Source organism: Oncorhynchus gorbuscha, linkage group LG09 (assembly GCF_021184085.1).
Source record: "Oncorhynchus gorbuscha isolate QuinsamMale2020 ecotype Even-year linkage group LG09, OgorEven_v1.0, whole genome shotgun sequence".
Classification (NCBI taxonomy): Eukaryota; Metazoa; Chordata; class Actinopteri; order Salmoniformes; family Salmonidae; genus Oncorhynchus; species Oncorhynchus gorbuscha.
Genome location: NC_060181.1, coordinates 9,859,512 through 9,887,419, shown reverse-complemented (window position 1 = coordinate 9,887,419; position 27,908 = coordinate 9,859,512). Strand labels below are relative to the sequence as shown.

Sequence of the window (27,908 nt, the reverse complement as noted above, 5' to 3'; positions counted from 1 at the left end):
CAATTCGGTGTTGGTGTTAAATGAAAAATAACGTCAAGAGCCCGTGAAACAGACACGGGCTTGGACGGAATCGGTAAGAGAGCAGTGGTGAAGAGGATGATGATTATCATCATCGCAAATTCATCTCGGTGAATTATTTTGTTGATATAAAAATAAAACCCATCTAGCTGAATGGCGGATTCGAGGTAGTGAGAGGTGATAGAGCGGAAAATGGGAACTGGACATGCAGTGAGGTACTGACACCGGTGTGAAAAACGGGAGAGGAAGGAAAGTGAGAGTGGAGACCAGTCATCATATCAAAGCTGCTTTTTCAGAAAGCAGACAACACGTCCCACATGGGAAATGACAAAAAGGTGACGTGGAAATTGTACTCATGCTTAGTTGGATAGGTAGTTAACTGTTAATTGTCTGAAGTTAACTTAATACATTTGACTTGATGTACCCAGCTCGTTATGGAACTAACTAACCAGCATTTTCTTTTCTGAAAAACTCGATTTCTGATTTACTAGAATGTGAGCTAGTTAGCATCAACAATATGCAGATGTTCAAGTATTGCAATTTTCCAAAGATTTCTAATTCATTGTGGTTGCAATAAGAGTGAATAGCTAGCTATCCCAGTCATGCAATCAATCACATGCAAACGAGCTAACGTTACTCAGTGGGAGCACCAGACTGCTTGCCATTCGTTTATCTTAACATTTATTATTATTGTGAAATAGTCGTGTAATTTGGTCACGTTTGTGTTATTATTCATTAACTATTGTAGGTATTTTCTGATATTCCATTAGTTTGGCAATGGCCATTGTCAAGTTGTTACTTTGTAATTGGCCACATCTTTGACTGGCAAGCGATAGTCGAGTTATAATGTAGCGAAGTGACATTTAATAACAACTAATAACAATTAAAGTAATTCCAGCAAGACTACTGAATCAGTTGAATTTCTTAATTACAGTGTTCTAACCACTCAGGTTTAAGTGTCAGAGAGAGAGAGAACGAAAGACGAGTATGTTGAATAGAAGGTTAGAGTATCAAATGGTCTGTTCCTTTTGAGGGAGAGCAACAATTCCCTCCCCTTTCTTTTCTCCCACCCCATTCCCATCCTCCCCCTGCCTTTAAACTTTCTGATCATTTGTTTGAAGAGACACTGGAGAACTAGACTGCTCTGTTTCAGGTACTGAAAAACAACACTTGTGTTCACCTTTTGGCACCTCATTTCAACCCTTTTCTCCTTTGGCTTTTGTGTAACGTGTCTCTTACAATGCTACCATAGATTGTCAAATGATTGCCATCTCCCTGTTTTATTTCCATCGTTGATATTTGTCTACCCATAAGTCTATGCTGTCTACTCCTCTGTCCCCAACACCCAGTACCTCCTCTCTTTCTTTTAGTTTTCCCTCCATTGCTTTATGCCCTCGTTCTCTCACCTTATAGCTGTTTAGTGTTGCAGTCCTACCGTGTCTAGGTGTTCGAAACCCTGTGTTTTCAGACGTAACGGTTAACTGTGTGTGTGTGTGTGTGTGTGTGTGTGTGTGTGTGTGTGTGTGTGTGTGTGTGTGTGTGTGTGTGTGTGTGTGTGTGTGTGTGTGTGTGTGTGTGTGTGTGTGTGTGTGTGCTAGTGAGTGTGTGCTAGTGAGTGTCAGCTGGAATTGTCGTAGCTCTTGGTGTTCTCATTGTCAGATGGTGAGCTGGGTAGATTAGATGGTGAGCTGGGTAGATTAGCTGGTGAGCTGGGTAGATTAGATGGTGAGCTGGGTAGATTAGATGGTGAGCTGGGTAGATTAGATGGTGAGCTGGGTAGATTAGATGGTGAGCTGGGTAGATTACCTGGTGAGCTGGGTAGATTAGATGGTGAGCTGGGTAGATTAGATGGTGAGCTGGGTAGATTATCTGGTGAGCTGGGTAGATTATCTGGTGAGCTGGGTAGATTATCTGGTGAGCTGGGTAGATTATCTGGTGAGCTGGGTAGATTATCTGGTGAGCTGGGTAGATTAGATGGTGAGCTGGGTAGATTAGATGGTGAGCTGGGGATTAGATGGTGATTAGATGGTGAGCTGGGTAGATTAGATGGTGAGCTGGGTAGATTAGATGGTGAGCTGGGTAGATTAGATGGTGAGCTGGGTAGATTAGATGGTGAGCTGGGTAGATTAGATGGTGAGCTGGGTAGATTAGATGGTGAGCTGGGTAGATTAGAGCTGGTGAGCTGTGGTAGATTAGCTGGTGAGCTGGGTAGATTAGATGGTGAGCTGGGTAGATTAGATGGTGAGCTGGGTAGATTAGATGGTGAGCTGGGTAGATTAGCTGGTGAGCTGGGTAGATTAGATGGTGAGCTGGGTAGATTAGAGCTGGTAGATTAGCTGGTGAGCTGGGTAGATTAGATGGTGAGCTGGGTAGATTAGCTGGTGAGCTGGGTAGATTAGATGGTAGATTAGATGGTGAGCTGGGATTAGATTAGATGGTGAGCTGGGTAGATTAGCTGGTGAGCTTAGATTAGCTGGTGAGCTGGGTAGATTAGATGGTGAGCTGGGTAGATTAGTAGATTAGATGGTGAGCTGGGGTAGATTAGCTGGTGAGCTGGGTAGATTAGCTGGTGAGCTGGGTAGATTAGATGGTGAGCTGGGTGATTAGATGGTGAGCTGGGTAGATTAGATGGTGAGCTGGGTAGATTAGATGGTGAGCTGGGTAGATTAGATGGTGAGCTGGGTAGATTAGCTGGTGAGCTGGGTAGATTAGCTGGTGAGCTGGGTAGATTAGCTGGTGAGCTGGGTAGATTAGCTGGTGAGCTGGGTAGATTAGATGGTGAGCTGGGTAGATTAGATGGTGAGCTGGGTAGATTAGATGGTGAGCTGGGTAGATTAGATGGTGAGCTGGGTAGATTAGATGGTGAGCTGGGTAGATTAGATGGTGAGCTGGGTAGATTAGATGGTGAGCTGGGTAGATTAGATGGTGAGCTGGGTAGATTAGAGCTGGGTAGATTAGATGGAGCTGGGTAGATTAGATGGTGAGCTGGGTAGATTAGATGGTGAGCTGGGTAGATTAGATGGTGAGCTGGGTAGATTAGATGGTGAGCTGGGTAGATTAGATGGTGAGCTGGGTAGATTAGCTGGTGAGCTGGTAGATTAGAGATTAGATGGTGAGCTGGGTAGATTAGATGGTGAGCTGGGTAGATTAGCTGGTGAGCTGGGTAGATTAGATGGTGAGCTGGTAGATTAGCTGGTGAGCTGGGTAGATTAGATGGTGAGCTGGGTAGATTAGATGGTGAGCTGGGTAGATTAGCTGGTGAGCTGGGTAGATTAGATGGTGAGCTGGGTAGATTAGATGGTGAGCTGGGTAGATTAGATGGTGAGCTGGGTAGATTAGATGGTGACTGGGTAGATTAGATGGTGAGCTGGGTAGATTAGATGGTGAGCTGGGTAGATTAGATGGTGAGCTGGGTAGATTAGATGGTGAGCTGGGATTAGATTAGATGGTGAGCTGGGTAGATTAGATGGTGAGCTGGGTAGATTAGATGGTGAGCTGGGTAGATTAGATGGTGAGCTGGGTAGATTAGATGGTGAGCTGGGTAGATTAGATGGTGAGCTGGGTAGATTAGATGGTGAGCTGGGTAGATTAGATGGTGAGCTGGTAGATTAGATGGTGAGCTGGGTAGATTAGATGGTGAGCTGGGTAGATTAGATGGTGAGCTGGGTAGATTAGATGGTGAGCTGGTAGATTAGATTGAGCTGGGTAGATTAGATGGTGAGCTGGGTAGATTAGATTGTGGTGAGCTGGGTAGATTAGCTGGTGAGCTTAGATTAGCTGGTGAGCTGGGTAGATTAGCTGGTGAGCTTAGATTAGCTGGTGAGCTGGGTAGATTAGATGGTTGGGTAGATTAGATGGTGATGGGGACTCTGGGTAGATTAGATGGTGAGCTGGGTAGATTAGCTGGTGAGCTGGGTAGATTAGATGGTGAGCTGGGTAGATTAGATGGTGAGCTGGGTAGATTAGATGGTGAGCTGGGTAGATTAGATGGTGAGCTGGGTAGATTAGATGGTGAGCTGGGTAGATCTCCAGCTCTGTTGAATTTGTTGCTCACCGATTTCCTCTCTAATAGTGATGGGGAACAATCAATAATTACATATTGGTATATTATTTTTGACGATGTATCGTTTTGACAGTATCACCATATTTCTTTTTTTTTTTTTTTGGGGGGGGGCGCTACTTTGCTGTACCTGCACCAAAACTCCACTATTTGTCCCTCATAGCTTGTTTTTTACATCTTCTTTTTAAAGGGATACTTCAGGATTTTGGCAATGGACTCTCCTTCCCCAGAGTCAGGCGAACTCCTTTATGTCCAGAGTCAGGCGAACTCCTTTATGTCCAGAGTCAGGCGAACTCCTTTATGTCCAGAGTCAGGCGAACTCCTTTATGTCCAGAGTCAGGCGAACTCCTTTATGTCCAGAGTCAGGCGAACTCCTTTATGTCCAGAGTCAGGCGAACTCCTTTATGTCCAGAGTCAGGCGAACTCCTTTATGTCCAGAGTCAGGCGAACTCCTTTATGTCCAGAGTCAGGCCAACTCCTTTATGTCCAGAGTCAGGCGAACTCCTTTATGTCCAGAGTCAGGCGAACTCCTTTATGTCCAGAGTCAGGCGAACTTCTTTATGCCCAGAGTCAGGCGAACTCCTTTATGCCCAGAGTCAGGCGAACTCCTTTATGCCCAGAGTCAGGCGAACTCCTTTATGCCCAGAGTCAGGCGAACTCCTTTATGCCCAGAGTCAGGCGAACTCCTTTATGCCCAGAGTCAGGCGAACTCCTTTATGCCCAGAGTCAGGCGAACTCCTTTATGTCCAGAGTCAGGCGAACTCCTTTATGCCCAGAGTCAGGCGAACTCCTTTATGCCCAGAGTCAGGCGAACTCCTTTATGCCCAGAGTCAGGCGAACTCCTTTATGTCCAGAGTCAGGCGAACTCCTTTATGTCCAGAGTCAGGCGAACTCCTTTATGTCCAGAGTCAGGCGAACTCCTTTATGCCCAGAGTCAGGCGAACTCCTTTATGCTGGGGAAGTAGATAAAGTGCCTCATTGCCAAAATCCCAAAGTACCCCCCTTTTTTAGTACTCCCCCCCTTTTTAAATAGGGAGCCAATTTGTTTTCAGCACTTTTATTTCCATGACTGAGCAACATGTTTTCCATTGTCTTGTCCCTCTGCAGCAGACATATGGTGAGCAACATGTTTTCCATTGTCTTGTCCCTCTGCAGCAGACATATGGTGAGCAACATGTTTTCCATTGTCTTGTCCCTCTGCAGCAGACATATGGTGAGCAACATGTTTTCCATTGTCTTGTCCCTCTGCAGCAGACATATGGTGAGCAACATGTTTTCCATTGTCTTGTCCCTCTGCAGCAGACATATGGTGAGCAACATGTTTTCCATTGTCTTGTCCCTCTGCAGCAGACATATGGTGAGCAACATGTTTTCCATTGTCTTGTCCCTCTGCAGCAGACATATGGTGAGCAACATGTTTTCCATTGTCTTGTCCCTCTGCAGCAGACATATGGTGAGCAACATGTTTTCCATTGTCTTGTCCCTCTGCAGCAGACATATGGTGAGCAACATGTTTTCCATTGTCTTGTCCCTCTGCAGCAGACATATGGTGATCAACATGTTTTCCATTGTCTTGTCCCTCTGCAGCAGACATATGGTGAGCAACATGTTTTCCATTGTCTTGTCCCTCTGCAGCAGACATATGGTGATCAACATGTTTTCCATTGTCTTGTCCCTCTGCAGCAGACATATGGTGAGCAACATGTTTTCCATTGTCTTGTCCCTCTGCAGCAGACATATGGTGAGCAACATGTTTTCCATTGTCTTGTCCCTCTGCAGCAGACATATGGTGAGCAACATGTTTTCCATTGTCTTGTCCCTCTGCAGCAGACATATGGTGAGCAACATGTTTTCCATTGTCTTGTCCCTCTGCAGCAGACATATGGTGAGCAACATGTTTTCCATTGTCTTGTCCCTCTGCAGCAGACATATGGTGAGCAACATGTTTTCCATTGTCTTGTCCCTCTGCAGCAGACATATGGTGAGCAACATGTTTTCCATTGTCTTGTCCCTCTGCAGCAGACATATGGTGATCAACATGTTTTCCATTGTCTTGTCCCTCTGCAGCAGACATATGGTGAACAATATATGTTTGGAACATTGACTTGCAATAAAATCACAGTAATAGAATCATGATACATATAGAATCGTGATACATATAGAATCGTGATACATATAGAATCGTGATACATATAGAATCGTGATATATATAGAATCGTGATATATATAGAATCGTGATATATATAGAATCGTGATACATATCGAATCGTGATACATATCGAATCGTGATACATATCGAATCGTGATACATATCGAATCGTGATACATATCGAATCGTGATACATTTAGAATCGTGATACATTTAGAATCGTGATACATATAGAATCGTGATACATATAGAATCGTGATACATATAGAATCGACACAAAACATTTCTTTGTGACAATGTCGTATCATAAAGTCCCTGGCATATCCAGCCCTATTCTTCAGCCTACATTTCCTGAAAAGTTTAAAAAGTAGTGGGTATAAGCATCATTTAGTTAGCCTAAAGTTGTAGGCTACAGCTGCACATTACTCATCCAGACTGGGACATTGACTCTGAGAAGCTAGTTTGTACTTAGTCTGATTGACAATGCTTACAAGATTATTGTTCTTATTATCACCTGTAATTGGTTTAGACACCTCGTCTGTTGAAAGTCTCCTGTCAGGATATACAGTGACCTCTTTCTCCCAACCCGGACTCAATCAATCCCCTTATCTAAGCCTCATGAGGCCATCCTTCCAAATGGCGTCTGGAACCCCTTATGCCCCATGTCTCGCTGCTACATTGTGTTCTCAGTATCTGTCACCCCCATTTCTTTCTGTCCTCCCTCTATAGACCGTATTGTCTGTTGGGAAGGGCATTTCAGGATGTAGGCTAGTTAGGTGAGGATGTGGACCTGCTGAAAGGGTTCTCTTAGACACTCTAAATAGTTAAACTATTAGCTCAGATTTGGTAGATATTTGACCATGAATTTCCACCCATGTTTTCTGTGATATCTAGACCTAATTGTTATGGAATTTGACTGTCATTTCGACACATTTTCAGTCATTGAAAGATGTCCAGATATTGAAAGCGCTGTAGGCTGGATCCCTGAGCTGGTTATGAAGCTGGGATATTATTTGGTCTGCTTGCCTTTTTAAGGCTGGATGTTTTTTGGGTTGATGTTGAAATGCTCACTCCGCAAGTATTTACAGCGTTTGTAAAACCAAGGAGAGGTGCCAGGTTTGTGTGAGCTCTGAGGGGAAAGCTTGAGTCTCTCTTTAATTCGTCAGCATATTGACTTTGTGTGGTACGCTCTTCTCTCAAACCACTTATTAGAGTGGGTTGCATAAGTAATAACTCATAAGATTTGACTGAACTAGGCTAATAAGTCAGATGTGTGTTATGACTAAGTTCCTTTACTTTTTAAAGCTAGACATATCAACTGTGAGAGCTAATATGTACCGGGTGTGTGACACGTGTTCTAGGTATAAGCCTAATCGTACCATCTGTTATGAACACTGTTCAGACAGGAAAACTGTCGTCCTGAATGGAAGTTTAAAAACGTTTTTAATGTAGGCTAAACAATAGTCGAGTCGGTGTGGTATGCATGGATGGACCTAGTCAGCCAGGAGAGACAAGGAAAAGGGATTTACGAAGATACGTAAGACTTGAGATGCACCCAGACAAGTACGTCTACTGATATAGTATACGTTCTGTCCCTCTGTCCCCTAACTCTGGTCCCTAACTCTGGTCCCCAACTCTGTCTCCTAAACTCTGTCCCCTAACTCTGGTCCCTAACTCTGTCCCCTAACTCTGTCCCCTAACTCTGGTCCCTCTGTCCCCTAACTCTGGTCCCTCTGTCCCCTAACTCTGGTCCCTCTGTCCCCTAAACTCTGTCCCCTAAACTCTGTCCCCTAAACTCTGTCCCCTAAACTCTGTCCCCTAAACTCTGTCCCCAAACTCTGTCCCCTAACTCTGTCCCCTAACTCTAGTCCCTCTGTCCCCTAACTCTGGTCCCTCTGTCCCCTAACTCTGTCCCCTAACTCTGTCCCCTAACTCTGGTCCCTCTGTCCCCTAACTCTGGTCCCTCTGTCCCCTAACTCTGGTCCCTCTGTCCCCTAAACTCTGTCAAATCAAATCAAATCAAATCTAGCCCTTCGTACATCAGCTGATATCTCAAAGTGCTGTACAGAAACCCAGCCTAAAACCCCAAACAGCAAACAATGCAGGTGTAAAAGCACGGTGGCTAGGAAAAACTCCCTAGAAAGGCCAAAACCTAGGAAGAAACCTAGAGAGGAACCGGGCTATGTGGGGTGGCCAGTCCTCTTCTGGCTGTGCCGGGTAGAGATTATAACAGAACATGACCAAGATGTTCAAATGTTCATAAATGACCAGCATGGTCAAATAATAATAAGGCAGAACAGTTGAAACTGGAGCAGCAGCACAGTCAGATGGACTGGGGACAGCAAGGAGCCATCATGTCAGGTAGTCCTGGGGCACGGTCCTAGGGCTCAGGTCCTCCGAGAGAGAGAAAGAAAGAGAGTCCCCTAACTCTGGTCCCTCTGTCCCCTAACTCTGGTCCCTCTGTCCCCTAACTCTGGTCCCTCTGTCCCGTAACTCTGGTCCCTCTGTCCCGTAACTCTGGTCCCTCTGTCCCCTAACTCTGGTCCCTCTGTCCCCTAAACTCTGTCCCCTAACTCTGTCCCCTAACTCTGGTCCCTCTATCCCCTAACTCTGTCCCCTAACTCTGGTCCCTCTGTCCCCTAAACTCTGTCCCCTAAACTCTGTCCCCTAAACTCTGGTCCCCTAACTCTGGTCCCCTAAACTCTGGTCCCCTAAACTCTGGTCCCCTAAACTCTGGTCCCCTAAACTCTGGTCCCCTAAACACTGTCCCCTAAACTCTGGTCCCTAACTCTGGTCCCTCTGTCCCCTAACTCTGGTCCCTCTGTCCCCTAACTCTGGTCCCTAACTCTGGTCCCTAACTCTGGTCCCTAACTCTGGTCCCTAACTCTGGTCCCTAACTCTGGTCCCTAACTCTGGTCCCTAACTCTGTCCCCTAACTCTGGTCCCTCTGTCCCCTAACTCTGTCCCCTAACTCTGGTCCCTCTGTCCCCTAACTCTGGTCCCTAACTCTGTCCCCTAACTCTGGTCCCTAACTCTGGTCCCCTAACTCTGGTCCCCTAACTCTGGTCCCTAACTCTGGTCCCCCTGTCCCCTAACTCTGGTCTCTAACTCTGGTCCCTCTGTCCCCTAACTCTGGTCCCTAACTCTGGTCCCTCTGTCCCCTAACTCTGGTCCCTAACTCTGGTCCCTCTGTCCCCTAACTCTGGTCCCTAACTCTGGTCCCTTTGTCCCCTAACTCTGTCCCCTAAATCTGGTCCCCTAACTCTGGTCCCTCTGTCCCCTAACTCTGGTCCCTCTGTCCCCTAACTCTGGTCCCTCTGTCCCCTAACTCTGGTCCCTCTGTCCCCTAATTCTGGTCCCTCTGGTCCCTAACTCTGGTCCCTAACTCTGGTCCCTAACTCTGGTCCCTAACTCTGGTCCCTAACTCTGGTCCCTCTGTACCCTAACTCTGGTCCCTCTGTACCCTAACTCTGTCCCCTAACTCTGGTCCCTAACTCTGGTCCCTCTGTCCCCTAACTCTGGTCCCTAACTCTGGTCCCTCTGTCCCCTAACTCTGGTCCCTAACTCTGGTCCCTCTGTCCCCTAACTCTGGTCCCTAACTCTGGTCCCTCTGTCCCCTAACTCTGGTCCCTAACTCTGGTCCCTAACTCTGTCCCCTAACTCTGGTCCCTAACTCTGTCCCCTAACTCTGGTCCCTAACTCTGTCCCCTAACTCTGGTCCCTAACTCTGTCCCCTAACTCTGGTCCCTCTGTCCCCTAACTCTGGTCCCTCTGTCCCCTAACTCTGGTCCCTCTGTCCCCTAACTCTGGTCCCTCTGTCCCCTATCTCTGGTCCCTCTGTCTCCTAACTCTGTCCCCTAACTCTGGTCCCTCTGTCCCCTAACTCTGGTCCCTCTGTCCCCTAACTCTGGTCCCTCTGTCCCTAACTCTGGTCCCTCTGTCCCCTAACTCTGGTCCCTCTGTCCCCTAACTCTGGTCCCTCTGTCCCCTAACTCTGGTCCCTCTGTCCCCTAACTCTGGTCCCTCTGTCCCCTAACTCTGGTCCCTCTGTCCCCTAACTCTGGTCCCTCTGTCCCCCCTAACTCTGGTCCCTAACTCTGGTCCTCCCCCTAACTCTGGTCCCTAACTCTGGTCCTCCCCCTAACTCTGGTCCTCCCCCTAACTCTGGTCCTCCCCCTAACTCTGGTCCTCCCCCTAACTCTGGTCCTCCCCCTAACTCTGGTCCTCCCACTAACTCTGTCTGTCCATGTGCAGGTTTAATACCTTGTTAAGAGGATTCATGGGCAGGAAACTGCTTCCCGCTCCAATGTGCCCCTTGGGAAATTTGTCTAAGTGTGTCCCAAATTGAACCGTATTCAGTGCACTACCTTGTCCTTGTATTCACTATATAGGGTACCATTTAGGATGCATCAAGGCTTTGGTGGTAGCAGCAGGGTAGTGTTAGAAAATGGGATGTGTGCCTTGAATAATAATGATAGAAACCAGGGATGGGGAAGTTTCCCCATCCATCCCTGGGGAAGTGGTTTCTCCCATCCATCCCTGGGGAAGTGGTTTCCCCCATCCATCCCTGGGGAAGTGGTTTCCCCCATCCATCCCTGGGGAAGTGGTTTCCCCCATCCATCCCTGGGGAAGTGGTTTCTCCCATCCATCCCTGGGGAAGTGGTTTCTCCCATCCATCCCTGGGGAAGTGGTTTCTCCCATCCATCCCTGGGGAAGTGGTTTCTCCCATCCATCCCTGGGGAAGTGGTTTCCCCCATCCATCCCTGGGGAAGTGGTTTCTCCCATCCATCCCTGGGGAAGTGGTTTCTCCCATCCATCCCTGGGGAAGTGGTTTCTCCCATCCATCCCTGGGGAAGTGGTTTCCCCATCCATCCCTGGGGAAGTGGTTTCCCCATCCATCCCTGGGGAAGTGGTTTCCCCATCCATCCCTGGGGAATCCATCCCTGGGGAAGTGGTTTCTCCCATCCATCCCTGGGGAAGTGGTTTCTCCCATCCATCCCTGGGGAAGTGGTTTCTCCCATCCATCCCTGGGGAAGTGGTTTCTCCCATCCATCCATCCATCCCTGGGGAAGTGGTTTCCCTGGGGAAGTGGTTTCCCCCATCCATCCCTGGGGAAGTGGTTTCTCCCATCCATCCCTGGGGAAGTGGTTTCCCCATCCATCCCTGGGGAAGTGGTTTCCCCCATCCATCCCTGGGGAAGTGGTTTCCCCATCCATCCCTGGGGAAGTGGTTTCCCCATCCATCCCTGGGGAAGTGGTTTCCCCATCCATCCCTGGGGAAGTGGTTTCCCCATCCATCCCTGGGGAAGTGGTTTCCCCATCCATCCCTGGGGAAGTGGTTTCCCCATCCATCCCTGGGGAAGTGGTTTCTCCCATCCATCCCTGGGGAAGTGGTTTCTCCCATCCATCCCTGGGGAAGTGGTTTTCATCCCCCATCCATCCCTGGGGAAGTGGTTTTCCCATCCATCCCTGGGGAAGTGGTTTCCATCCATCCCTGGTTTCCCCCATCCATCCCTGGGGAAGTGGTTTCCCCATCCATCCTGGGGAAGTGGTTTCCCCATCCATCCCTGGGGAAGTGGTTTCTCCCATCCATCCCTGGGGAAGTGGTTTCTCCCATCCATCCCTGGTTTCTCCCATCCATCCCTGGGGAAGTGGTTTCTCCCATCCATCCCTGGGGAAGTGGTTTCTCCCATCCATCCCAGTCCCATCCATCCCTGGGGAAGTGGTTTCTCCCATCCATCCCTGGGGAAGTGGTTTCTCCCATCCATCCCTGGGGAAGTGGTTTCCCCATCCATCCCTGGGGAAGTGGTTTCTCCCATCCATCCCTGGGGAAGTGGTTTCTCCCATCCATCCCTGGGGAAGTGGTTTCCCCCATCCATCCCTGGGGAAGTGGTTTCCCCCATCCATCCCTGGGGAAGTGGTTTCCCCCATCCATCCCTGGGGAAGTGGTTTCTCCCATCCATCCCTGGGGAAGTGGTTTCTCCCATCCATCCCTGGTTTCCCCCATCCATCCCTGGGGAAGTGGTTTCCCCCATCCATCCCTGGGGAAGTGGTTTCTCCCATCCATCCCTGGGGAAGTGGTTTCTCCCATCCATCCCTGGGGAAGTGGTTTCCCCCATCCATCCCTGGGGAAGTGGTTTCTCCCATCCATCCCTGGGGAAGTGGCCGGCTGGCTGCTTTTTGTTTCATGGAACTGAGTCTCAACTTATTCTTGTTGATTAGTTAGAATAATAGAATGCTCCAGGTGCCATTTATACACATGTGGTTGTGCATCAGCAGCTTCTCTCTTATGTCAACTAGGTTTCCATCCAATTGGCAACAGATTTTCATGGGACTGTTCTAAAATCCTCATTAAAACAATATGTACATTTTCTCTCCATCAAATTGACTTGTAGCAAATAGACTGTGCTTAACAACGCAGTGCGGGGGGGCAAAAGGCTAGAGTCGGCTCTGACTACGTGTGTGGGTATGGATGGGGGTACACAGACCCGCGAGCCAATGGCGGCCCCTCATTAGTTTTGTGTGGCCCCCCACACCCATTAAGGTAGATGTTCCTTATCTGGAGAAACCTGCTGGCGGTGAACCATCACCAGAGGTCCTACAGTGAGTCCCAGATGGCAACCTATTCCCTATACAGTGCACTACTTTTGACCGGGTTCCGTAAGGGAACACCGGGTTCTGATCAATTGTAGTGCACTATATAGGGACTAGGATGCCATTTGGGATAAAACCCTGACAGTGTGTTTTCCTGAAGGCTGAAACTGCTAGTGCTGTTGTGCTGTGTTTCCATTGGCTGAACCTGCTAGTGCTGTGTTTCCATTGGCTGAACCTGCGAGTGCTGTTGTGCTGTGTTTCCATTGGCTGAACCTGCTAGTGCTGTGTTTCCATTGGCTGAACCTGCGAGTGCTGTTGTGCTGTGTTTCCATCGGCTGAACCTGCTAGTGCTGTGTTTCCATTGGCTGAACCTGCGAGTGCTGTTGTGCTGTGTTTGTTTCCATCAACAAAGAGACAAAAAGGTATCAAGGTAATATCCATTTCGGGCCGTGTTCGGTTGGAATGTGGTATCGAGCTCCTCAGAAAGACTGCCTGTGGATGCTGGCTGGTTTAAATGTGTTATCTCAGAGACTCCCTGTGGAGCTGGCTGGTTTAAATGTGTTATCTCAGAGACTCCCTGTGGAGCTGGCTGGTTTAAATGTGTTATAATAATAATAATAATAATATAATAATAATAATATAATAATATATGCCATTTAGCAGACGCTTTTATCCAAAGCGACTTACAGTCATGTGTGCATACATTCTACGTATGGGTGGTCCCGGGGATCGAACCCACTACCCTGGCGTTACAAGCGCCATGCTCTACCAACTGAGCTACAGAAGGACCACCCGCTACAGAAGGACCACCTGTTATCTCAGAGACTCCCTGTGGAGCTGGCTGGGTGAATGAAATCATTTGGTTACTGTCCAGCTAACAAGCTTCACAAAAAAAAATCTCCATTGAATAGAATATGGATGGCCATGGCATTATGCTTCTGCACTGTACAGTGGGGTTTAAAACCACACACCTGATAGGTCCTGTTCCTCTGTGATACTCAAAAAATACAATACTAGATACAACAAAAAATATCTAGTTAACAGAAGAAAGGAAGACAAAATAAGGATAAAAGAAGGACAGAAGAAAAAGGAAAAGAAAGAGGACAACAAAGTGAAACAGTCAGCACTTCTATTGCAACTTCGTATTTCGTCGTCCTAAAGTAGTCTACACTGCTATCTGCCCAGCAGCTAGCCAGCTAGCAAACGTCCACCGTCTACCGAATAGCAGCACTGTAGAAACTATTACACTCAACTGAACGACTTGATTAGTGCAGTGTTAGCTAGCTACATAGTTGTCTTTGCTGTCTTCGTATCCAAGATAATTGTGTAGTTTAGAGCGTGTAGTCTTAGAGTGATTATCTTAATTTACCGAGGTTAGCTAGCCAGCTATTTGTCGTCCTTAACGTAGGAGACTCTGCTAGCTAGCCAACAGCTAGCCAACGTCTACTGAATAGAACTTCCGCACTCAACAACCCGGTCGCATTCCGCTTCGCTCCACAGGTAGTATCACATTTTTCATTTCATTTCTTTACAGCACAACGGTTTGATTTGTTTGATCGTAGCTAGCTACATAGCTAGCTACATAGCCGTCTGTGTATCAAAGATAATTGTGTAGTCTAGAGCGATTTTCTAGGTTAGCTAGCCAGCTATTGTCGTTCTTTTAACGCAACGTAACGTAATCAACACTGCTAGCTAGCCAGCTAGCCCCCGAATAGCAGCACTGTAGAAACTATTACACTCAACGGAACGACTTGATTAGTGTAGTGTCAACAACGCAGCCACTGCCAGCTAGCCTACAAAGTCAACAACGCAGCCACTGCCAGCTAGCCTACTTCAGCAGTACTGTATCATTTTAATCATTTTAGTCAATAAGATTCCCCTGCTACGTAAGCTTAACTTTCTGAACATTCGAGACGTGTAGTCCACTTGTTATTCCAATCTCCTTGCATTAGCGTAGCCTCTTCTGTAGCCTGTCAACTATGTGTCTGTCTATCCCTGTTCTCTCCTCTCTGCACAGACCATACAAACGCTCCACACCGCGTGGCCGCTGCCACCCTAATCTGGTGGTCCCAGCGCGCACGACCCACGTGGAGTTCCAGGTCTCCGGTAGCCTCTGGAACTGCCGATCTGCGGCCAACAAGGCAGAGTTCATCTCAGCCTATGCCTCCCTCCAGTCCCTCGACTTCTTGGCACTGACAGAAACATGGATCACCACAGATAACACTGCTACTCCTACTGCTCTCTCTTCGTCCGCCCACGTGTTCTCGCACACACCGAGAGCTTCTGGTCAGCGGGGTGGTGGCATCGGGATCCTTATCTCTCCCAAGTGGTCATTCTCTCTTTCTCCCCTTACCCATCTGTCTATCGCCTCCTTTGAATTTCATGCTGTCACAGTTACCAGCCCTTTCAAGCTTAACATCCTTATCATTTATCGCCCTCCAGGTCCCCTCGGAGAGTTCATCAATGAGCTTGATGCATTGATAAGCTCCTTTCCTGAGGACGGCTCACCTCTCACAGTTCTGGGCGACTTTAACCTCCCCACGTCTACCTTTGACTCATTCCTCTCTGCCTCCTTCTTTCCACTCCTCTCCTCTTTTGACCTCACCCTCTCACCTTCCCCCCTACTCACAAGGCAGGCAATACGCTCGACCTCATCTTTACTAGATGCTGTTCTTCCACTAACCTCATTGCAACTCCCCTCCAAGTCTCCGACCACTACCTTGTATCCTTTTCCCTCTCGCTCTCATCCAACACTTCCCACACTGCCCCTACTCGGATGGTATCGCGCCGTCCCAACCTTCGCTCTCTCTCCCCCGCTACTCTCTCCTCTTCCATCCTATCATCTCTTCCCTCTGCTCAAACCTTCTCCAACCTATCTCCTGATTCTGCCTCCTCAACCCTCCTCTCCTCCCTTTCTGCATCCTTTGACTCTCTATGTCCCCTATCTTCCAGGCCGGCTCGGTCCTCCCCTCCCGCTCCGTGGCTTGACGACTCATTGCGAGCTCACAGAACAGGGCTCCGGGCAGCCGAGCGGAAATGGAGGAAAACTCGCCTCCCTGCGGACCTGGCATCCTTTCGCTCCCTCCTCTCTACATTTTCCTCCTCTGTCTCTGCTGCTAAAACCACTTTCTACCACTCTAAATTTCAAGCATCTGCCTCTAACCCTAGGAAGCTCTTTGCCACCTTCTCCTCCCTCCTGAATCCTCCTCCCCCTCCCCCCCCTCCTCCCTCTCTGCAGATGACTTCGTCAACCATTTTGAAAAGAAGGTCGACGACATCCGATCCTCGTTTGCTAAGTCAAACGACACTGCTGGTTCTGCTCACACTGCCCTACCCTGTGCTCTGACCTCTTTCTCCCCTCTCTCTCCAGATGAAATCTCGCGTCTTGTGACGGCCGGCCGCCCAACAACCTGCCCGCTCGACCCTATCCCCTCCTCTCTTCTCCAGACCATTTCCGGAGATCTTCTCCCTTACCTCACCTCGCTCATCAACTTATCCCTGACCGCTGGCTACGTCCCTTCCGTCTTCAAGAGAGCGAGAGTTGCACCCCTTCTGAAAAAACCTACACTCGATCCCTCCGATGTTAGCAACTACAGACCAGTATCCCTTCTTTCTTTTCTCTCCAAAACTCTTGAACGTGCCGTCCTTGGTCAGCTCTCCTGCTATCTTTCTCAGAATGACCTTCTTGATCCAAATCAGTCAGGTTTCAAGACTAGTCATTCAACTGAGACTGCTCTTCTCTGTATCACGGAGGCGCTCCGCACCGCTAAAGCTAACTCTCTCTCCTCTGCGCTCATCCTTCTAGACCTATCGGCTGCCTTCGATACTGTGAACCATCAGATCCTCCTCTCCACCCTCTCCGAGTTGGGCATCTCTGGCGCGACCCACGCTTGGATTGCGTCCTACCTGACAGGTCGCTCCTACCAGGTGGCGTGGCGAGAATCTGTCTCCTCACCACGCGCTCTCACCACTGGTGTCCCCCAGGGCTCTGTTCTAGGCCCTCTCCTATTCTCGCTATACACCAAGTCACTTGGCTCTGTCATAACCTCACATGGTCTCTCCTATCATTGCTATGCAGACGACACACAATTAATCTTCTCCTTTCCCCCTTCTGATGACCAGGTGGCGAATCGCATCTCTGCATGTCTGACAGACATATCAGTGTGGATGACGGATCACCACCTCAAGCTGAACTTTGGCAAGACGGAGCTGCTCTTCCTCCCGGGGAAGGACTGCCCGTTCCATGATCTCGCCATCACGGTTGACAACTCCATTGTGTCCTCCTCCCAGAGCGCTAAGAACCTTGGCGTGATCCTGGACAACACCCTGTCGTTCTCAACTAACATCAAGGCGGTGGCCCGTTCCTGTAGGTTCATGCTCTACAACATCCGCAGATTACGACCCTGCCTCACACAGGAAGCGGCGCAGGTCCTAATCCAGGCACTTGTCATCTCCCGTCTGGATTACTGCAACTCGCTGTTGGCTGGGCTCCCTGCCTGTGCCATTAAACCCCTACAACTCATCCAGAACGCCGCAGCCCGTCTAGTGTTCAACCTTCCCAAGTTCTCTCACGTCACCCCGCTCCTCCGCTCTCTCCACTGGCTTCCAGTTGAAGCTCGCATCCGCTACAAGACCATGGTGCTTGCCTACGGAGCTGTGAGGGGAACGGCACCTCAGTACCTCCAGGCTCTGATCAGGCCCTACACCCAAATAAGGGCACTGCGTTCATCCACCTCTGGCCTGCTCGTCTCCCTACCACTGAGGAAGTACAGTTCCCGCTCAGCCCAGTCAAAACTGTTCGCTGCTCTGGCTCCCCAATGGTGGAACAAACTCCCTCACGACGCCAGGACAGCGGAGTCAATCACCACCTTCCGGAGACACCTGAAACCCCAACTCTTTAAGGAATACTTAGCATAGGATAAAGTAATCCTTCTCACCCCCCTTAAAATATTTAGATGCACTATTGTAAAGTGGCTGTTCCACTGGATGTCATAAGGTGAATGCACCAATTTGTAAGTCGCTCTGGATAAGAGCGTCTGCTAAATGACTTAAATGTAAATGTAAATGTAATACTCGGGCTGATAGGTCCTGTTCCTCTGTGATACTCGGGCTGATAGGTCCTGTTCCTCTGATACTCGGGCTGATAGGTCCTGTTCCTCTGTGATACTCGGGCTGATAGGTCCTGTTCCTCTGATACTCGGGCTGATAGGTCCTGTTCCTCTGATACTCGGGCTGATAGGTCCTGTTCCTCTGATACTCGGGCTGATAGGTCCTGTTCCTCTGATACTCGGGCCGATAGGTCCTGTTCCTCTGATACTCGGGCCGATAGGTCCTGTTCCTCTGCGATACTCGGGCTGATAGGTCCTGTTCCTCTGTGATACTCGGGCTGATAGGTCCTGTTCCTCTGATACTCGGGCTGATAGGTCCTGTTCTTCTGATACTCGGGCTGATAGGTCCTGTTCCTCTGATACTCGGGCTGATAGGTCCTGTTCCTCTGATACTCGGGCTGATAGGTCCTGTTCCTCTGTGATACTCTGGCTGATAGGTCCTGTTCCTCTGATACTCGGGCTGATAGGTCCTGTTCCTCTGTGATACTCGGGCCGATAGGTCCTGTTCCTCTGATACTCGGGCCGATAGGTCCTGTTCCTCTGCGATACTCGGGCTGATAGGTCCTGTTCCTCTGTGATACTCGGGCTGATAGGTCCTGTTCCTCTGATACTTGGGTTGATAGGTCCTGTTCCTCTGATACTCGGGCTGATAGGTCCTGTTCCTCTGATACTCGGGCTGATAGGTCCTGTTCCTCTGATACTCGGGCTGATAGGTCCTGTTCCTCTGTGATACTCTGGCTGATAGGTCCTGTTCCTCTGATACTCGGGCTGATAGGTCCTGTTGCTCTGTGATACTCGGGCTGATAGGTCCTGTTCCTCTGATACTCGGGCTGATAGGTCCTGTTCCTCTGATACTCGGGCTGATAGGTCCTGTTCCTCTGATACTCGGGCTGATAGGTCCTGTTCCTCTCTGATACTCGGGCTGATAGGTCCTGTTCCTCTGATACTCGGGCTGATAGGTCCTGTTCCTCTGATACTCGGGCTGATAGGTCCTGTTCCTCTGATACTCGGGCTGATAGGTCCTGTTCCTCTGATACTCGGGCTGATAGGTCCTGTTCCTCTGATACTCGGGCTGATAGGTCCTGTTCCTCTGATACTCGGGCTGATAGGTCCTGTTCCTCTGATACTCGGGCTGATAGGTCCTGTTCCTCTGATACTCGGGCTGATAGGTCCTGTTCCTCTGATACTCGGGCTGATAGGTCCTGTTCCTCTGAAACTCGGGCTGATAGGTCCTGTTCCTCTGTCCTGTAGGTCCTGTTCCTCTGATACTCGGGCTGATAGGTCCTGTTCCTCTGATACTCGGGCTGATAGGTCCTGTTCCTCTGATACTCGGGCTGATAGGTCCTGTTCCTCTCTGATACTCGGGCTGATAGGTCCTGTTCCTCTCTGATACTCGGGCTGATAGGTCCTGTTCCTCTGATACTCGGGCTGATAGGTCCTGTTCCTCTGATACTCGGGCTGATAGGTCCTGTTCCTCTGATACTCGGGCTGATAGGTCCTGTTCCTCTGATACTCGGGCTGATAGGTCCTGTTCCTCTGATACTCGGGCTGATAGGTCCTGTTCCTCTGATACTCGGGCTGATAGGTCCTGTTCCTCTGATACTCGGGCTGATAGGCTGATCGGGCTGATAGGTCCTGTTCCTCTGATACACTGGCTGATAGGTCCTGTTCCTCTGATACTCGGGCTGATAGGTCCTGTTCCTCTGATACTCGGGCTGATAGGTCCTGTTCCTCTGATACTCGGGCTGATAGGTCCTGTTCCTCTCTGATACTCGGGCTGATAGGTCCTGTTCCTCTGATACTCGGGCTGATAGGTCCTGTTCCTCTCTGATACTCGGGCTGATAGGTCCTGTTCCTCTGTGATACTCGGGCTGATAGGTCCTGTTCCTCTGATACTCGGGCTGATAGGTCCTGTTCCTCTGATACTCGGGCTGATAGGTCCTGTTCCTCTGATACTCGGGCTGATAGGTCCTGTTCCTCTGATACTCGGGCTGATAGGTCCTGTTCCTCTGATACTCGGGCTGATAGGTCCTGTTCCTCTGATACTCGGGCTGATAGGTCCTGTTCCTCTGCGGGCTGATAGGTCCTGTTCCTCTGATACTCGGGCTGATAGGTCCTGTTCCTCTGATACTCGGGCTGATAGGTCCTGTTCCTCTGATACTCGGGCTGATAGGTCCTGTTCCTCTGATACTCTGATAGGTCCTGTTCCTCTGGGCTGATAGGTCCTGTTCCTCTGATACTCGGGCTGATAGGTCCTGTTCCTCTGATACTCGGGCTGATAGGTCCTGTTCCTCTGATACTCGGGCTGATAGGTCCTGTTCCTCTGATACTCGGGCTGATAGGTCCTGTTCCTCTGATACTCGGGCTGATAGGTCCTGTTCCTCTGATACTCGGGCTGATAGGTCCTGTTCCTCTTGATACTCTGATAGGTCCTGTTCCTTGATACAGGCTGATAGGTCCTGTTCCTCTGATTCGGGCTGATAGGTCCTGTTCCTTGATACAGGCTTAGGTCCTGTTCCTCTACTGATTGATACTCGGGCTGATAGGTCCTGTTCCTCTGATACTCGGGCTGATAGGTCCTGTTCCTCTGACTCGGGCTTGAGTTCCTCTGATACTCGGGCTGATGGTCCTGTTCCTCTGATAGTTCCTCTGATACTCGGGCAGGTCCTGTTCACTCTGGGCTGATAGGTCCTGTTCCTCTGATACTCGGGCTGATAGGTCCTGTTCCTCTGATTCTCGGGCTGATAGGTCCTGTTCCTCTGATACTCGGGCTGATAGGTCCTGTTCCTCTGCGATACTCATAAGCATGGACGTTGAACAGAGTTTGACAGCTTGATTCATAAGCATGGACGTTGAACAGAGTTTGACAGCTTGATTCAGAGGCGTACCACACAAAACCGTGGCCATCAATGATGAGGCAACAGCCCCTACTGAACAGTTTGGCGAGTGTTTCTGAATCTGCTGAGGATGCAATTGACAACTTGTAGATAATATAAACTAGTTGTAATTCTATAAGGGGACGACTGTGTGTTTTGTGATCATATGGTGTTTGTTTATTTTCCGACTGTTTCACTGATGTGAATAAACATGTAAATTGAAATGTACTTTTCTCTCTGCCTCTCTTTTTCAGGGTGATGGCGGAGGGATAACGGCAAGGACTCTCAGCCCTTCCACCCCAATGTGACCCTGTGTCTTCCTTTTTATCTTATCACCTCTCCCCATTTTTATTTTTATACTTTCCTGTTTTTCTCAATGTCCCCTTGAGCCAACTCACTCTCTTGTTCCTCTATTTCATGGAGGACAGCCAAGCCGATAACAACAAAACACATCTCCATCTCCGTCCAGCAATAGAGGTTCTGGATCGTTTTCCTGTCGTGTTATTGGTCACATAATGATTGGATGAGAAGTAAGGATCTTATGATTGGACCTCAGTTCTCTCCACCCCTATTGGACAACGTTTTTTTTCTTTCTCATTTTTTGTGTTTTTGTTTGGACCCTATTGGTTGTTTGTCACTTCAACACTGTCCCACCTCAACTGTTTCCTTTTCCTCTCTGTAGTCCATCCTCTGATGTCATTGGGCCATGGTTCGCAAGAGAGGCTCCCTTATCTTGTGTGGAGCTTTCCTATTCGTCGCCTGCAATGGCTTGCTTCTCCTGTTTCTTTGGGGACGAACTCCCATTGGTCGCTTTGGGGAAGGGGGCGGGGCTGAACCAGGGGGGCGGGAAGAGTGGGGCGTGGCCAAAATAAAAGAGGGTGGGACTAATCTGGCAGGCGAGGTGATCCGATTGGCCGAAGAGGTAGAATCAGAACTCGAGACCCAGAAGGAACTTCTGAAGCAGATTCAGAGTCACAGGTCACTGTGGGAAAAGAGGAGAGGGATGGGAAAAAGACAGACGGATGGAGGGAAGGTAGAAAATAAAGAGGAGGAACACAAACCGCCGCCACAGGTGTCTGCAGTACCTCCAAAGGACGATTCAGAGGACAAGGACCAAAGTCAAGAGGAAAATACACCGGAATTGATCATTACAGCAGTCGGAGACCCTAAAGTAGACACACAACTGGACAAGGAAATAAAAGAGCTGACCGACGACACCAAGTTGGATGTTACTGTCATCAGCCCACAAGTTGTCATTCCCATATTGGTCATCGCCTGTGACAGGGTGACCGTGAAAAGGAGTCTGGACAAGTTGATCCAATACCGCCCCTCTGCAGAACTCTACCCAATCATAGTTAGTCAGGACTGTGGCCATGCTGAGACTGCCCAAGTGATTGGCTCATATGGCAATCAGGTGACCCACATTAGCCAACCAGACCTCTCGGACATCCGGGTACGGCCGGAGCACAGGAAGTTCCAGGGCTACTATAAGATTGCCAGACACTACCGCTGGGCCCTCAACCAGGTGTTCGACACACTCTCTCACTCCACCGTGGTGATCGTGGAAGATGACTTGGAGGTAAGTGAACAGTAACTGAAATCCATACACCACCTGTCTGCATGTGTTGACAGCGTTGATTAGAAGTGACTGAGTTGCTGGTGATTTGCATGACGTTCAATAGAAGATGAATTCAGTCAGTGAAATGAACTGAAATCCCTGCTTGGCACCAAGGCATTGATGTGAAGCATCAAGACTTTTTAGTGACTTGCATGAGGCTCCTGTATAAGTAGCTGATTTATCCATTGTTGCATTTTCAGTTGCTCTCTGCATCCCTGGGCATAATGGGTTGCAGTTGCTCTCTCCATCCCTGTCATAATGGGTTGCAGTTGCTCTCTCCATCCCTGTCATAATGGGTTGCAGTTGCTCTCTGCATCCCTGGGCATAATGGGTTGCAGTTGCTCTCTGCATCCCTGGGCATAATGGGTTTCAGTTGCTCTCTGCATCCCTGTCATAATGGTTTGCAGTTGGTTTAAGCGCTTAGACACCAGTAGTGTTTGCTGGCCGAGAGTAGTTGCTCTCTGCATCCCTGGCATAATGGGTTGCAGTTGCTCTCTCCATCCCTGTCATAATGGTTTGCAGTTGCTCTCTGCATCCCTGTCATAATGGTTTGCAGTTGGTTTAAGCGCTTAGACACCAGTAGCGTTTGCTGGCCGAGAGTACTTAGCACCTCTGAACATATTTGCGAACCAAGTCCGCACTGATTATTTTTTTTACATGTAGAATCACGTAGAAAATGTCATCAGCCGGACGTCCTAAAACACAGAGCTGAGCGATCAGCAGACAAACGCAATAACTTCTTCTAAGGTCACCAACGACCCCGTGGCCCGCAGCAAAACATTTAAGCCCCCCCTGCCCCCCCTGCCCCCCCCCACGACGCCGTACACGCCGTCTGCCCTGTGCAGTTTAAACGGGTGTTCACCCGTGAAGAGCGCACGTCTCCAGTGTGCCAGTAACTTTCGAAGGTGAGCATTTACCCACTGAAGTCAGTTACGATGCAGAACTGCAGTCAGGTCAAGACCCTGGTGAGGACGACGAGCACGCAGATAAGCTTCCCTGGGACGGTTTCTGACATTTTGTGCAGAAATGATTAGGTTGTGCAGTTCCACAGTTTCATCAGTTGTCTGGGTGGCTGGTCTCAGACGGTCCCGCAGGTGAAGAAGCCGGATTTGGAGGTCCTGGGCTGGCGTGGTTACACGTGGTCTGTGGTTATGAGGCCCGTTGGACGTACTGCCGTGTTCTCTAAAACAACGTTGGTGGTGGCTTGTAGTAGAGAAATGAACTTTCAATTCTCTGGAAATGGCTATGGTGGACATTCCTGCAGTCAGCATGCCAATTGCACCCTCCTTCAACTTGAGACATCTGTAGCATGTGACAAAACGGCACATTATTAGTGGCTTTTTATTGTCCCCAGCACAAGGTTCACCTGTGTAATGATCATGCTGTTTAATCAGTTTATTGATATGCCACACCTGTCAGGTAGATGGATTATTTTGCAAAGGAGATATTTAATTAAACATATGCCCAACATTTTTGAGAAAATAATTGTGTGTATGGAACATTTCTGGGATCTGATATTTCAGTTCATGAAACATGGGGCCAACACTTTACATGTTGTGTTTATATATATTTTTTCAGTGTATTTAAAATCTGTCTCACATTTAAATATGGAATCATCATGATGATGAAAGTGGATCCTATGATGTTCATTTACACAGAACATTTAATTTGATACCTAAAACAGAGCTTTCCTCACTGAAACATTTAACATTTGGTAGCCAGCATTTTGGCTTGGCTCTAGCCTATCGATAAAGTCTAATTACTAGTCTATTGTGACCAGTGGTTAGACGGCCACTTGGGATCTTTCACTGTGTTCTGTGAAGACCCAAGGAATTTTCAGTCAATCATTTGTAAATCACTCCCCTAAGCATGAATATATAGGCTATGCCATTCAGCAGATGCTTCTGTCCAAAACGACGTACAGTCATGCATTAATGTTTTGTCTGGACGCCCCAGTGGGCATCGAACCCATGATCTTGCTCTTCCAACTGTGCCAGAGGGGAGGAGTCAGGGGGCAGAACCTAGGGGAGGAGTCAGGGGGCAGAACCGAGGGGAGGAGTCAGGGGGCAGAACCGAGGGGAGGAGTCAGGGGGCAGAACCGAGGGGAGGAGTCAGGGGGCAGAACAGGTCTTAATCAATGTCCCTAATTCAGTGGACAGCTGTAATCCTGGTTGGCCTTCCCAGATTAGCACATTTAAATGATTAGTGGATTAACCAACGTTGGCACCTAGCAGAGAGGGGTGATGGGAAGCATCCCTAAATCCTGCTCGGTTCGTTCTGTCCCCCATCAAATCAGACCAAGTGTGTGTGTCCCAAATATAGGGAATAGGGTTCTGGTCTAAAGTAGTGCACTATATAGGGAATAGGGTGCCATTTGAGTAGCAGATGAAGTGAAACAGCCAGCTGGGTGAATAAATGGTCTGGGGAGGGGATGTCAGACAGAATTCTGCACCAGAGGTGTAGTGAGAGTTACAGGAAATGGCTAAAACAACAGAACTGTCCTTTTAGGCTAAACTTTCCCCCCACACACCCTCTCCAGAGAGGGAGCGAGAGCGAACCATTACTGGGAACTGTGTCCACTTATGTAACTGTTCCTGTAGATGCTGACGAAGACATGTTTTTGTTTTTGGCAAGTCATTTTGTGTTGACATACCATTTGTCATTGTATTAATCAGGCCAAACATTTGACTGGTCATTCCTTGAGGCCCATATGGGTGTTTTTATCAGGCCTGCTCACGTTTTTATTTTTGGTCCTTTGCTTGTTTTGCATAGATTCATACAGCAGATGCCATTTTCTAGCCTGGGTGTCAGTCTGTTTCTGGTCTCTTTTAAAAAATATATAGCCTGGGTGCCAGTCTGTTTCTGGTCTCTTTAAAAAAAATATAGCCTGGGTGCCAGTCTGTTTCTGGTGTCTTTAAAAAAAATATAGCCTGGGTGCCAGTCTGTTTCTGGTCTCTTTAAAATATAGCCTGGGTGCCAGTATGTTTCTGTTCTTTTGCCAACTCGTTATGTTTGGCATGACATGCAGCACAAACAGATCTGGGTTCAGGCTAGCAATTTTCAGTGATCATAACTAGTAATGAAGTCTACTGTATATACTGATTTTTAATGATGGTTTCTTATCACTGTCAGGAGAGCCTACTAAGTTGTCACTGTAACACAGTTTACTCTCTCTCCAAGGTTGCCCCAGACTTCTTTGAGTACTTCCGTGCCCTCCACCCCATCTTGACCTCTGACCCCACCTTGTGGTGTGCGTCTGCCTGGAACGACAATGGCCGGGAGGGGCTGGTGGACCCTGGGAAAGCGGACCTCCTCTACAGGACAGACTTCTTCCCTGGGCTGGGCTGGATGCTGCTGAAGGACATCTGGGTAGAACTAGAACCCAAGTGGCCCACGGCCTTCTGGGACGACTGGATGCGTCACCCTGAGCAACGTAAAGAGCGCTCCTGCATCCGCCCAGAGATCTCCAGAACTATGACCTTCGGACGCAAGGGTGTCAGCTTGGGTCAGTTCTATGACCAGTATCTGCGTTATATTAAACTCAACACTGACTTTGTGCCTTTCACCAAACAGGATCTGTCTTACTTGATGAAGGAGAACTTTGACGTGAACTTTGTGAAGCAGGTTTACAGCGCCCCTCTGATTAAGGTGGAGGAGCTACAACAAGGGGGTGGTTTGACGGGTACTGGTCCGTACCGGGTGCAATATTCCAGCCGGGACAATTTTAAGGTTCTGGCCCGTAACTTAGGGGTGATGGATGACTTGAAATCGGGGGTTCCCCGTGCGGGTTACAGGGGTGTAGTTAGCTTCCTGTCCCGTGGACGACGGGTCTTCTTGACCCCACCTGAGGGATGGACAAAGTACGACGTCAGCTGGAGCTGAGAGGTTTGAACAGGACTTATTGCGAATGTTATCTAAGACAGACTCGACAGAGAGGAACACCTTCTCAAACCAAAGAAAGCAAAAACCAGCTAACGTGAAGGAGCTGAAGCTAAACAGACAGGTGAGGGAAGGGATATGTGATAGTGAGGCACAGTGTGACACAGGGCAACACCCAGGCAGTGAAACCACATAGCACGTCTCACAGAAATGACAAACCATTTAATGCTTGGTTGTTCTCCTGCTAGAGCTGTAACGCTTTAGGGTGGGGGTGTCGAACTCATTCCATGGAGGGCTTAGTGTCTGCTGTTTTTTATTATTTTATTTAAGACCTAGACAACCAGGTGAGGGGAGTTCCTTCCTGAGACCTAGACAACCAGGTGAGGGGAGTTCCTTCCTGAGACCTAGACAACCAGGTGAGGGGAGTTCCTTCCTGAGACCTAGACAACCAGGTGAGGGGAGTTCCTTCCTGAGACCTAGACAACCAGGTGAGGGGAGTTCCTTACTGAGACCTAGATAACCAGGTGAGGGGAGTTCCTTACTGAGACCTAGACAACCAGGTGAGGGGAGTTCCTTACTGAGAAGTCAACCAGGTGAGGGGACAGACCTAGACAACCAGGTGAGGGGAGTTCCTTACTGAGACCTAGACAACCAGGTGAGGGGAGTTCCTTACTGAGACCTGGACAACCAGGTGAGGGGAGTTCCTTACTGAGACCTAGACAACCAGGTGAGGGAGTTCCTTACTGAGACCTAGACAACCAGGTGAGGGGAGTTCCTTACTGAGACCTAGACAACCAGGTGAGGGGAGTTCCTTACTGAGACCTAGACAACCAGGTGAGGGAGTTCCTTACTGAGACCTAGACAACCAGGTGAGGGGAGTTCCTTACTGAGACCTAGACAACCAGGTGAGGGGAGTTCCTTACTGAGACCTAGACAACCAGGTGAGGGGAGTTCCTTACTGAGACCTAGACAACCAGGTGAGGGGAGTTCCTTACTGAGACCTAGACAACCAGGTGAGGGGAGTTCCTTCCTGAGACCTAGACAACCAGGTGAGGGGAGTTCCTTCCTGAGACCTAGACAACCAGGTGAGGGGAGTTCCTTACTAAGACCTAGACAACCAGGTGAGGTGAGGGGAGTTCTTTACTAAGACCTAGACAACCAGGTGAGGTGAGGGGAGTTCCTTAATAAGACCTAGACAACCAGGTGAGGTGAGGGGAGTTCCTTAATAAGACCTAGACAACCAGGTGAGGGGAGTTCCTTACTGAGACCTAGACAACCAGGTGAGGGGAGTTCCTTACTGAGACCTAGACAACCAGGTGAGGGGAGTTCCTTACTGAGACCTAGACAACCAGGTGAGGGGAGTTCCTTACTGAGACCTAGACAACTAGGTGAGGGGAGTTCCTTACTGAGACCTAGACAACCAGGTGAGGTGAGGGGAGTTCCTTAATAAGACCTAGACAACCAGGTGAGGGGAGTTCCTTAATGAGACCTAGACAACCAGGTGAGGGGAGTTCCTTACTGAGACCTAGACAACCAGGTGAGGGGAGTTCCTTACTGAGACCTAAACAACCAGGTGAGGGGAGTTCCTTACTGAGACCTAGACAACC

General features: G+C 49.0%; 1 protein-coding gene across 3 annotated transcripts; it reads left to right on the top strand.

Moving 5' to 3' along the window:
- LOC124043147 (alpha-1,3-mannosyl-glycoprotein 2-beta-N-acetylglucosaminyltransferase-like) lies at window positions 1-26,704 on the top strand. 3 transcript variants are annotated; one of them, XM_046361381.1, is made up of 4 exons: window positions 1-353; window positions 21,059-21,334; window positions 21,487-22,383; window positions 25,603-26,704. In XM_046361381.1, the coding sequence occupies exons 3-4, from the start codon at window positions 21,511-21,513 to the stop codon at window positions 26,302-26,304; spliced, it is 1,575 nt and encodes a 524-aa protein (XP_046217337.1). In that variant the 5' UTR covers window positions 1-353; window positions 21,059-21,334; window positions 21,487-21,510; the 3' UTR covers window positions 26,305-26,704. The 3 variants fall into 3 exon arrangements, with proteins under 3 accessions (XP_046217337.1, XP_046217338.1, XP_046217339.1); XM_046361382.1 differs by lacking the exon at window positions 1-353 and adding an exon at window positions 391-1,171 and having other exon boundaries at window positions 21,059-22,383; XM_046361383.1 differs by lacking the exon at window positions 1-353 and adding an exon at window positions 6,341-7,790 and having other exon boundaries at window positions 21,059-22,383.
- Window positions 26,705-27,908: the final 1,204 nt, after the last annotated feature.